The sequence below is a fragment of the Cryptomeria japonica genome, chromosome 1 (assembly GCF_030272615.1).
Source record: "Cryptomeria japonica chromosome 1, Sugi_1.0, whole genome shotgun sequence".
NCBI classification, from domain to species: Eukaryota; Viridiplantae; Streptophyta; class Pinopsida; order Cupressales; family Cupressaceae; genus Cryptomeria; species Cryptomeria japonica.
The window spans coordinates 231,933,472-231,947,049 of NC_081405.1; the positions used below are offsets into that span (position 1 = coordinate 231,933,472).

General features: G+C 35.7%; 1 protein-coding gene across 1 annotated transcript; it reads left to right on the forward strand.

Moving 5' to 3' along the window:
* Window positions 1–4,317: 4,317 nt before the first annotated feature.
* Window positions 4,318–5,759, forward strand: LOC131035358 (exocyst complex component EXO70B1-like). Its single transcript, XM_059209327.1, has 3 exons — window positions 4,318–4,433; window positions 4,632–5,093; window positions 5,222–5,759. The coding sequence occupies exons 1-3, from the start codon at window positions 4,318–4,320 to the stop codon at window positions 5,757–5,759; spliced, it is 1,116 nt and encodes a 371-aa protein (XP_059065310.1).
* Window positions 5,760–13,578: the final 7,819 nt, after the last annotated feature.

Below are 13,578 nucleotides of genomic sequence, written 5' to 3' on the forward strand. Positions count from 1 at the left end.
GAGAAAGGCAGAAAAATCCCTCATTGTTGGGAATAAGTTTTTGGGGGAAAATGTAGAACGAGGGAGGAGGGAGGAAAAACGGGCCTAACAGAGGACAACTATATTTTGTAATCCAAATACTATCAGAAATAATTATGCATTCCAATGTCTAAGAATGCTCTGTTATCTTTGATTAAACTGTTATGTCACTTGAATAAAGTTCCTATCACTGCTGAATTTCCTTCCATTATACTGTCTCTATATTGTGAATTTGTTTCTGTTGAGTGTCTGTCAGACAGGTTGCCATCATATTGAAGGAGACTATGAGACGAGATCGATAGAGAGAGAAACCGATCCTTGGAAACGATCAACATCATTTGTAGATTCAAAAAATTGATAGAAATAATGAACATTGAGCCTTTGTTTCTCTGTTTTGGGATTCGATTGTCTGGAATATTTTATTTGATATGAACTCTTGCTGATTGGGAACTCCTGTTTGCTCTGTTCTCTTTGATTAAGTTTCTGTCATTTCTGAACTTCCCTTCGTTATTTTGTCTTGGGTTGTGAATTAAATTTATGTTGATTGTTTATTAGTCTGGCTTCCATCAGAGTAATAGATTGATCAATTATTCTTATTAACATTAGTTGTGCTCATACTAGACCATAAAAAATAAGTAGTTGTATCTACCTCTTTATTATTGTATTTTGTTGAACCTCAAGGAATACTTCCTTAGTTTAGTAGTGCCTAAACGATTCCTTAGCTTAGTGTTGAAACTCAAGGAATACTTATATGAGAATAATAATAAGTGTCTCAATTCCAAATCAATATTCTTTGGATTTGGATTTCAACTGTATATTTAGGGGTTAGGGGTCTTGCAAATCCATGACTCTGAAAATCAATAGCATAATGTACTTTGGTGGTAGTAGTTTTATGTAATTCATTTTTTTGAATCTCTATTTTCTATATCTTTGTATCTCGCTCATAGTTCTCAGTGGTAGTGATGTCAAACACATGATATCTTTATGATTGTCATTGTTAATCTTAGTAGATTATTTTAAATTTGGTTTGTATCTGATAATTACCAAGGTTGGTATGAAAAATGTCAAGAACATTTGTAATTATAATTTTTTCTACATAATGATAGAAGATTAAATTAAATTTGTAATAATTAATATTGTCACATTAAACACTAACCAAAATCTCAACTTCTAATGCATTAAAGGCAAATGAATTACATTTATATATTGAAAGAGTATATGTGAGAAAGGAAAGGGTTTTTAATGCATGCTTTATTATGTTAATAATAGTGTAGACGTTTGAGATTGATATTTATTATTTTAACCATGCATTTGTTAGATATACTTTTCCCTTTCACAATATGGTGATTGCATTTTCCTATCATTATATTTGTGCATTCAAGCAATACTATTTATTCCACATTCTTCTTCAGAGAAAAAAATCTATCTCGAGAGATAATTGGTTTTAATGGTGTTAGCACTAGTTGGTTATCAAAATAATATAAATGTTTTTCTCCATGAGAGCATGAAATATAGTGTGTAAAGAAATATTCAAATAAATACATACATATTAAGTTCAGATTCGTTAAGAAGGTTCACATTTTATTTTATTTTTAGATAATTTACCATGTTTTTATATAATAGACAAAAAAATGGAAATTCAATATGAAAGCAATCAAGTACAAAACATCCTTATGTCAACCAAAAATAATAGAAATTAAAATCAATTGTGCCAGACTATAACAATTCTTCTACAATGTTCTCTAAAACCTACCTTTAAAAATTCATTTATTTTCACTCTCATACTTAACTAAACAATTGATAATTTTGATGAAATATAACAAAAATTTATATGTTTTAAAATCACCGCACACACCTATATATAATCGAGAAGTAGTTAAATAGGATTATCTAAAAAATAATCTTTTCTATATTTTATTTTATTTGTTTGTGGGTTCATGGAAGGAAATAATTGAATTATTTTAGTCCAAGTCGCGTGCACACTAGCAAGTCAAATTAAATAATATTAATTTAAAAGTAGCTACCACTCTATGATTTAGCTTACAGTTAGAAGTGATTCTAATTTTTTAATATAGAAAACTAAGCGGGGTATCACTTGTTGATTTGTTGTAGTGTATATGCACAGAAATTAACAAATGTATAAATGTGAGTAAATCAATTAATAGGATCTCTTAAGTTTGAAGGGTTCTAAATCGAGAGAAAACATAATAAGGGCACACAAAGGAAACACGACTACCCATTTGTTTAAGAAAGAGGTGCAACCAATATGGATTAGAAGAAATTAAAAAGTCAGTTTGAAATAGTTGAGGGAAAAGTTGGTTGAGGAGTAAAGAAGAAAAAAAAAGACAATTTGGAGGAAGAATTTGTGAATCTTAAAAAAAAAATTTAGAGGAGTTAGGAAAATAAAGATAAATATATGAATATTTGTGTGAAATTGATAATCTTGAAAAAAAACAAAATGTTAAATCAAAAAATGAAGAATTTGAAAAAAAAAACATTTGAAATTGTTTGAAGTTAAAATAAAGAATGAATATTTGAAAGAAAAGTTAAAATTGTTGGAAAAATATAATGAGCATGTGAAATCAAAGATATTTGTTTGTGATGCCTCAATTGACACAAGAGATTTGTGTTGTTTCTTTAATCAAATAGTTGATTTGTATGATATGGATGAATTTTTTTTTTTATCGAGAGTGTAAGGTCGAAGATAAGGATGTGTTTGAATATACAAATCTTGCAGGTTGTAATGTTAATAACAAATGATGGTTTGATTAATATGGATGGATGGATGCATCTAAGTGGCAAAGGTTAATTACTGTTGGTCTAGGATAGAAGTTCTAGGATAAATTGGTGAGGACCAAATAATACTTGAAAAATAGGGTTCTTAATTCAATGTTAGAGAACAACATACCATATAAAATTTATATTGACAAAAAGTCAATTTTAACACATTTAAATGTTTTAGGCTATGAATGATTTATTTGGGTACAAAATAAAAGATGATCTAGTTTATATTTTAAGACAAAAATGATATATACTTGTTCACCATAATGAAAATATTAAAGGATATAAACTTTATAATCGACAAATATTTAGCATTCTATATTTCAAGGATATCATTTTTAGTAAATTTAAAGGCTTATCTCAAGAAAAAAGGTCAAATATGGAAAAGAGTGAAAAGGTGCCTTTTGAATAAAATTTAGAGCAAACTAATGCATACAAAAGATGAAAAGATAAGTTGACATGATATTTTAGATATGAAGATTAGGAAAACATTTGTCATAAAAGTCCTAAGAAGAATAGGGTTTAGATTTGACAAGAAATTCTTCACTAGTAATTATGAGAAAATCCAAAAAAAAATGAAGATCATTTAACAAGTATACTCTATAAAAAATTTGTATTTTTTTTCTAATATTTATTAATAATGAATCAAGTTATATGGAATAATATCTCACTTTTAAGGAGAAGAAGTCTACAAAGAATATCATGAAAGAGACAATGTTGTCATTGAGGTAGGGTAAGACTTGAGACTTATTTATGTTGGATTGAAGAGAGAAAATCCATTAACTATAACTATATTTCCAAGAAAAATATTAGATAATGTAGATCACTCGAGTGATACAAGACACATTTTGTGCATAGGTATATCCTTCAATAGAGGTAATTGACTATGGTGAGTTCTCTTCTTCAATAGTCAAGTCAAATTCCAATAGATTGTTGTTATCCATAGTTATTGCATATGATTGTGAAAGAAATAAGATAAATTTAAAGAAATATTTCTTACATAGTGATTTATTTTTTTGATTTTGATTGTATTGAAATTAAGATAACTAAATATTGACTAACAATTATATTTTTATTTTATTTTATAGAATTGTTAGCTAAAAGAGCAAGTGGTAGAAAATAGTTTTCCTATACACATCTAAAGAATATATGGTTTCGTTAGATGCTTCAACTAAATAGTCACATATAAAAACATTGTCTGCCAAAATTATCCGAATGAATAAATTTATTCATCATCTCTAACAAAAATTGAAAAATCAAACTTGCTGTCGTGGTCGTAGATTCTCTCTATTGGTATTTTTCACGTCATGTTTGATTAGGTGATCAGAGCTTCCAGAATGGTTACGACACAATGACCTTCACAGTCCACCTTCCATCAAATTTCCAACTATAGAAAGCTCTGAGGGGAATAAACGGTCAAAAAGGACCCGGCGACAAAGTCATACAATTGTATTATATTCGATATACTACGCGTTAAACATAGTTTAAATTCCATGGGATTTCTTCGGTTTTGAGTAAATGTCGATGGACCAACTCATCTGCGCGCAGTGGCTGATGAAAATGTCGATGCCCTGTCTGCAGAACGAGTTTCACAAAATTCTGTTATCTAACAGTGAACCCATCGATCCGGACCGGTAATCATCGGCCCGACAATCCTCCTGTTCGAGCACGGACGACTGCATAACTGGCTCCACATGCTCTGACGGCGATGACGACGGCAGCAGCCAATCCAGCTCTAACTGTTCTTCATCAGACAGAACATGTGAATTCAACATGGTTCCGTTGGACGCCGTCGCGGATCTACTTAATATAGCGTAGTGCATGGCGAAGAGTGGATACGCGAGGGAATGCGTTCGAGTCTTCACTCTCACTAAACTGTCCGTGGTGGAAGAGAGTTTATACAATCTGGGCGTGGAGAAGGTGAGGTTGAACGATGTTAGAAAAATGGAGTGGAAAGTCCTGGATGACAAGATCAAGAAATGGATATACGCTGCCAAAATCAGTATCCGAATTCTGTTTGCCCGAGAGAAGCGGCTGTGTGTCGATGTGTTTGGGGAACATGACAAGATGAGAGATCCTTGTTTTGTTGAAATCGCCAAAGAGCGCACAGAAAGGCTTCTCGCCATTGCAGAGGCCGTGGCAGCCACGAGCCGGGCGCCCGAAAGAATGTTCAGGGTGCTGGACCTCTACGAAGCGCTCACCGATCTTATGCCCGAAATAGAAAGACATATTTTCTCAAGAAGCTTGCCGAAGCGTACGCTAGCAGGCCAACAGGATCCTGGTGCAACTAGGGCGCGAGGCGGCCCGGGCAATTTTGATGGAATTTGAGAAGATAGAAATATAAGGTTCCTATTCTGGGCGGCAGTATTCATCCTCTCACCAGATACGTTATGAGTTATCTGTCTTTTATCTCCGATTACAGGGAAACTTTGGTAAACATAATCAGGGAACCACCAGGGGAGCTACCGAAAGCCCTCCCCGACAATGAGATGACTGATTCCTCTGCCCCACTGTCTGTCCACCTCAGATGGACTGTCTTCACCCTGCTGTGCAAGCTTGACAAAAAATCTGATCTGTACAAAGACGTGGCCCTGTCGTATCTGAACAAAAGGTATAATGGGTCTGAGCTCAAATATATAATGGGGGAGGGGTGGCTTGGAAAACAATGGAATAAAGTTAGGCAGTACGCGGTGAAGTATGAGACAGCCGCCTGGATGAAAGTATTCTCGTGTGTAACAGATGAGAAAGTTTCTCCGAATGGAGGAATTTTGAAAGAAAGAATAAAGAAGTTCAATTCAGCGATGGAAGAGGTGAAGAGAAGGCATGCTGGATGGATGGTTCCTGACGTCAGCCTGCGAGAAATGTTAAGGGTTTCAATTACTGAAAAATTGATATCCTCCTACGGTTCCTTTCTTAGCAGATTCAGAAGCCGGTTTGAAAGCGATATGCGCAGCAAATAAACGCCTGAGGAGGTGCAAGATTTTGTGTTGGATGTGTTGGTTGACTGATTTATTTATTCACATTCGCCTCCGTTTTCTGTAATATTATGTTAATATAAATTTCACGAGGAAGTGTGACTTCCAACGTGAACGGGCATCTTACATTTAAATAATTGAGGTCCAAATCAAATCAAAAGATTGATTACTAATCCGCCCTTCCCCGAGCCCGCAAGCAAACAATAATAAATAAGTGGAGAGAGATGTTTTTACTAATCTTATTTAATTATTTGTGGATTAAAATATATTATAAATAATATTTTATGAGAAACTGTATTTATCAATAGATTGAATTGAATATATCATAAAATTCTGTTTGAGCTCATTAAAATTATCAATTGTTTATATATTAATAAAATTATCAAATGTTGAGTGTTGTAAGAGTAAAATTAATTAAATTTTAAAAGATAGAATTGAAAGGTCATTCTAAAAGTATTTCTAGTTCAGTTTTCTTAATGTTATAATTTCTACTGTTTTTGGTTAGATGAAGACGCTAAACTCTAATTTACTTGATTGTTTTCACATGTAAGTTCTATCTTTTGTATATTTATATTTAGTTATTGATTTAATATTGTCATTTGCAAATTTTTTTTGAATGTTTAGAATATAGATAACTTCATAATCTAATGTTTAAATATGTTTTAAATAAAACATCGTTTAACAAAAATATAGTCAAAATTAAATTAAAACTAAATAAGATATGATCTTTGAATGTATATATATGTTGGTAAGTCTATATTTTAGAACAAAACTTAGTTTATGTTTTCACCCTATTCATAATCATTTAAAAAGAAAAATATTTATATATTTTTTATAATCAATGAATACTAAGAGCATTAATACCTATAATCTTTTGAATGCATAATGAAAATTAAAAGACAAATCCATCCTAAATGTCTACACAATTATTGACATAGATTTAAATACTGTCTCCTTTTTATCTCGCATGTCCTCCTTATATATATATATATATATATATATATGATGCATACACTTTTAAATTCCCATTTGTTTTACTCTTGTATCTTCATAGAAAAGCTATAATTCATAAGGCTTGTAGACAGTTGTCATACCGACATTGAAAAAGTGTTGGATACATAACAAACAAAAATACTATACTAAGAATTGAAATGACATGAATGTCTCATGTTTTGTTCCATTATATTAATTCCATGCATGTATATATTTGTAGAAATGTTATTACATGTGTGAAGGAAAATCAAGATTTTCTTTTGTTGGTTTGACAATCTTACACATCTCTATTTGAGCTTGTTTGGATATTTCATTTGCTTTCACTATTTTCGGCGTTATCAATAGTCATACACTTTAACTTTTATTTCTTGGTGAAGCCATGCATATTATAGAATATTGTACATTTCCATTAAGTATTTCAACTTTGTTATGAAATAAATAAAATGGACCAAGATTGTTGGGTTCAATGAAATGTCTTATAAAGCTTAAGAATTTTTTTTTTATCATTTATTCTTGTTATTAAGTTTTAGGATAACACTTTTCATGCATTTAAGGTGAACGATTATTTTTTAAGTTCTATAATCTTGTCTCCACACATAGAAGTATGTTGAAGCAAGTTAAGGCATGACATTTCGAATGGTTGGGGATCCTCACTTTAACATTTTCTAGTTTCTTCTTTGCCTATTTATGCCTTGGGAATCTAGTGGATGTTTTCATTAATCTATATTTCTTTACCATCACTATATTTGACATCCCTTTTGCGCTAGAGTTGTGATACTTTGTCACCACATAAGATAGGATTTTGAGAATTAAGAAAGAAATAAAAATATTAGAGTTAGAGTAGCAGTGTTTCATATAGGAGAGTACACAAATAAAGGTGTTTTGGTCACCTCTTAGTCATAGGAGATGAATACTACATGAAGAGGGAACCCATGTGTTAGTCGATACAGGTAGGTGCAAAGCTAAGAAAATACTAGAACACGTTGACATGAATGGAGGGGACATATTTGATCATTTATATGTTAACAACGAAGAGAATGTTGAAAGAGAAAACAATGCGCTAGAAGTAGCAAATAATAAGGAACTAGTTGAAACATTATAATTCATGCTTCCTATTGAAGTAATGATACCATTCGTGATTTCCAACATAGGAGAGTACACAAATAAAGGTGTTTTGGTCACAAATAGAGGTATACCTTATGAAATAGAACTATATACAAATGAGACAAAATAAATAAAAGAATAAAAGGGTTAGGAAATTTAAACTTCAAGAGGGTTCGAAAAGGGTTGTGTGTCTTAAAAATTTTAATCAACTGAACATGCTCAAGTCATTCTTAAATATGTTACTTGGGTTATTTGTGGTCACTAATGCTATCTAAAAGATTGGACCTTGGATTTTCACTAAGAATACCCCTCAAGATCATTTTATCCAATGCAGTCTGAGCTTCCTATTTTTAAACTTTTCTTCAAATCATTCCTCAAGAAAATATTTACACATCTTAAACGAGTTATTTGATGTACGAATAATATACATAAAATTCCCATATTAATGGTGCATCCTAGTGTCTATGTGGAGATGGATTTGAATAATTAGCTTCTTTAAAATATTAAGTTAATTTTCCCTAGGTTTGAATTTTAGCAACCTTTATTATATTTGGATAAACCTAATGCTTATTTTATTTGTAGACAAGAAGGTCACTTTATAAGAGATTGTCCTATTAGGTTGAATATGTTTGTTTATCCCCTAAGTTTAGGTCCAACTAGTTTTTCACACTATTGAAAAAACCTCCTCAATCTTTTAATTTTCCTAAGGTGTATACTCTACAAAATAGGTTAATTCTTTCCCAAATATCTAGAATATTAGTATTAAACCACCTATGGTTTCTACCTCATTGTACAAATTTTTAATCATGTTAGATGGATAGAGATTGATAAGGAAGAGTAAAGAATCTTTTGGGTATGGTAATATTTAAGGTAGTCACTGTTAGAGAATGCCAAGATTTGAAAGCAAAAAAAAACCTTCCACAAATGAACAAAAATGAGTACAGTAGGATATATATCGTATAATATGAAGAGTGTGTAAAACTAGAAGTAGATCCTTTAATATATACACAAGGTAGAGGAGGTAGGAATATATGATTGACTACCCCTCCAAAGGTACATCACATCAATGCTTAAGAGACACGTGTTTGAGCATATATCAAGTGTGCATGAAGTAGGTGTCTCAAATGGTGAACACACTTGTCACAACCACATGAAGTGAGAAAAATGGTAGCTTTAGATTGAATTGAATCTACCTTACAATATGATATAACACATGATTTGGAGGGAAAATTCATCCCACAAACATGGAAGGTAGAGCTTGACATACACATTTTGAAGTCTATTAACTATTTTATTCTCCTTTAGTAAGTTCTTTAGTCCCTCATCATTGTTCCTATCCTTACAAAAATTATCCATTCATTAGATAAGTCAATGATTATGGATATAGGGTACATGGAAGAATTTGGCTCCACAAAATGTCCAAAAAGTGGAATTATTTTCCCTAGTTTTGAAACATGTTATCTCAATTAAAATAAAAATTTGAGGCTCTTAAATATAGAATCTTAAAAAATTCTAGTACTCTAAGGAAATCTTTTAAATTTGTAATTTATTCTAATATTGAGATGATATAAAATATTCATGTAGTACTTTAAATCTAATTTAAAATATGTAATTTATTCTTATACACAGATGATATAAATTGATTTTTAATAGTGTATATGGTGAAAATGGATGCAATAATAACGATATTGAAAGGCTAAATGAATTCAACCACAAAACCCTAGCCTAACAACAACAAAGATCCACCATAACATATGAAGATTATCTAAGACGATGCAAATCAAATGAAATCACAAAGATTATACCATCACATGTCCAATAGGGTTTGGATCTCCATTCTTCCTATCTCCATTGATCTTGCTTGATATATTTGCTCTCAGATTTTATGTGCACAAGAGCTCAACAAAGAACGGAATGTGGTTGCAAGTAGGATCGCATATGCCAAGTAGTCAATTGATCAAGTAGTTAGTTAGGGTTTGATAATGAAGGAAGCATCTCCTTATATAGAAGACACAATATGAAATGGAGGGATAAGATTGAGAGGTGTAAAAGGAGGTCGGCTATGATTAGAGGGTAGGTAAAAGAAATAATAAAATAATGAAAGGGTAGGTAGTGTAGGAATTAAGAGATGAATGACATGTGTCATGGGTAGAAAAGGTTAATGAATTAATTAAATAAATAAAGATTTATTTCATTAATAGAAGAAGTGAGATCAATTAAATAAATAAGATATTTATTTAATTTAGGAAAAGGATAATTTAAATAAATAAATGTATTTATTTAAATGAGAAATAAGGCTAGAAGAGGATAAATGAATTAATTAAATAAATAAAGATTTATTTAATTAATAGAAGAATTAAGCTTACATAATTAAATAAATAAAATATTTATTTAATTAGACTGGACAATTTTAGGTGTCTACATTTTTCCCCTCTTTGAGACAATGTGGCTTGTCGCGTTGTTTCAAAGAAGATAAGATGAACTGATATAGAGTTGTCCCAAGATGGGAATGATATGCCCCCTCGAGAGATTGGATGAAAATGTCTGGAAAGATCGCAGGCAATCTCTCGATAAGAAAGGAAGGTTAGAATGGATTGACCGGATAGAGTGACAAAGTCACGAGATAATGAAGACTGACTCGGGAGACGAGGGCTAGGGCTAGGGTAGTCTATAAGATAGACCACGAGGGAAATACATCCTCATTGTCATCTACACATCCATGAGAGTAGAGTGCAGAGTGAAAATAGAGCAGCAGTAGTCAGCAGTGATGGCTTTGATTCATAGATTCGATCGCGTTCGCCGATATCAGAGGCCAGCAGAGGTAGGTGAGCCGGTAAGTACCATAAAACCTCCTTGTACTTCATTGCATTTATTGTTGTCATTAATGCATGCTAGATAGGGTATTAAATGCGCTCTAGGTTAGGGTCCAAAAAATGTCAAAAATGTCCAGGTGCGTCTGTGTTGGTGCTAGGCGAGTCTGTGTTTGTGCCAGGCATGTTTGTGCTGGAAAACGCATTTGTGCAAAATGCGGCCGTGTCTATGCTGTGTAGGCACGTTTGTGTCATCCAGGCACGTTTATGCAGAGCATAGGCACGTCTGTGTAAAACAGGCGCGTTTATGCAGTCTGCAAGCACGTTTATGTCAGGAAAGTATGTTTGTGTCCAAAAATGTGAATTTGTGTCTTTTAGGTCAAATCAACAGTTTTGTGATGAACATACGCTATCGATTGGATAAGCTGCTGAGAGGATACGCTCAAGCAGGTCCTCTAGAGAACACTAGAATAGCAAATAGGGCTAGGATTGACAATTCTGTGATAGAACATACGTTGCCAATTAGGAAACTACTCAAGAGGATTCACTCAAGCAGAGGCCCTAGGATAGGATAGATCAAGGCACTTTGTGATAAACAGTGAGTACCAAGATATAGTACTTTGTGATGAACAGGGAATACTAAAATATGAGTAGCACTTTGTGATGAGCAGTGAGTGCAAATGTGAGCAGCACTTTGTGATGAACAGTGAGTGCAAATGTGAGCAGCACTTTGTGATGAACAGTGAGTGCAAATGTGAGCAGCACTTTGTAATGAACAGGGAGTGCAAAACACGTAGTACTTTGTGATGAACAGGGAGTACCACTAGGATAGAAGCAACACTTTATGATGAATAGGGAGTGTCACTAGGATAGAGTACCATATGCACTTAGATAAAAAGTAGCATTTTGTGATGAACAGTGAATGCCACTATGACTGACATGATTGATTTGCTTAACTGCAGGAGTATTTGCCTATGTTGGAGTCATAGGAGAGATTCCCGTCGATGCAGAGATTGCGACCTTAGCTGACCTTCGAGGACCAAGAAGCTATTGAGGCTATGGGTCTGAGACATGTTCTATATGTGCCTGAGTTTTGAGCAAACATGGGATTGCTGACTGCACTGGCGGAGAGGTGGCACTCCGGGACTTGCACGTTTCATTTGCCGATGGGGGAGATGACAATCACCCTCGAGGATGTATACCAGATCCTAAGGATACTGATCGATGGGGAGCTGATTCCCTACAATCGAGATGGAGATAGGGAGGCCCTGAGATGAGTGTTCCGGGACCTAGGAGTAGAGATGAGGGCAAGACATGTGGCATGGGACACCATGATAGCTATAGGATTAGCGCTGCCAGCAGTGATAGGAGGAGCGATCAGTGGGTTCTTGTGTCCGGATAGAGTGACACGAGGGTTGGCTATGGGCTGGGGAGGTGCATTGGAGACACTGGTGACACAACACACCAGATATGCCTAGGGACCATGTGTGCTGGCACACCTGTATTATGAGCTGCATCAGTTTGTGTACTATGGGTCAGTGGGATTGGGCTGTGGGGTCACATTGCTACAGGTGTGGGCCTATGAGCATCTGTCGGTGATGAGACCAATACACTTCAGGGGCAGAGGTCATAGACACAGTTTCGTGCATTTGTATGACATGATCACCTCACAGCCACGGATTGGTAGGTTAGAGCACTGGCGGCGGGTTATTGATGACATTGATATGGTTATATGGAGGCCATACCTGGGATGTGAGTAGTGGGAGGATGATGCGGTAGAGCTACCCTACACCTTTCGGAGCAGGTATCTGATTAGGCGGACGCCCTATGTACTGGAGAGGCAGCTAGTGGACAGGGTGGGCAGGCAGTTCGGCAGGATCCAGTAGATGCCACGGGGTTAAGGCATGTATGCACGGACTGTCAGGGATCAGGTGCAGTTTGGGCCCTTACTATCATATGATCAGGCTGTTACACAACTAGTAGAGATGATGCCCCTACCCTGGGACATATGGCCAGAGATCGAGGATGCCGACATGGATGCCGAGTACACAGCATACTGGGCCGAGCATCCATTCCCATGCCTAATGGATCCAGGAGAGCTACTAGATGGAGATGGTGGTGGGGATGGTGATGATGATGGAGATGATGGGGGTAGAGGCCGATAGAGGAGGAGGGGGGCAGTTGGAGAGAGTTGGGTGGCACCGTGGAGGGAGGGTGGAGAGGACAGACAGGTGCAGATTGTGAGGGGTCATGGTGGATTACCGCTATAGGTGCCAGCAGCACAGGGTCCCAAACAGGTGCAGGTATAGGGACAGGTACAGGGACAGATACAGGGACAGGCACCAGTATAGGCACAGGGGCAGGCACCCGTATAGGGGGAGCCATAGGCAGAGCCACAGGGGGCTGAGGCGGAGGAGGATGAGCTAACAAAGCTAAGGGAGATCTGCCAGGGACAGACAGATGAGATCTAGGACCTAGAGAGGGAGAGGGATAGGCTCAGGAGGCGGCTCAGAGATACTGAGCGGGAGCGGGACCAGGCCATTCAGCGCTATACAGAGGCTGAGATAACACTGAGGGCTGGGAGGCAGGCGGTAGAGGACACAGGGGCTGGATATGCCTATGTCCTGCAGGTAGGGGAGGAGATAGGCTACTGGCGGGATCTCTATTATGGTGTAGTGCCAGCTAATCAGCGGGCGAGGAGCTTCCATAGACCATCGCGGACAACGACAACTACAGGAGGGAGCCAAAGGCGACAGGCATCCAACAGTGGGGTTATGGGTCCTCCACCACCACCAGAGAGAGGGGATAGAAGAGATGATCCTGGGGTAGGTCCTTCGGGGGCTCAGATTCTGTCGAGGCCAGGTGGCTTCGAGGGAGGGAGTTCATCATAGCCATAG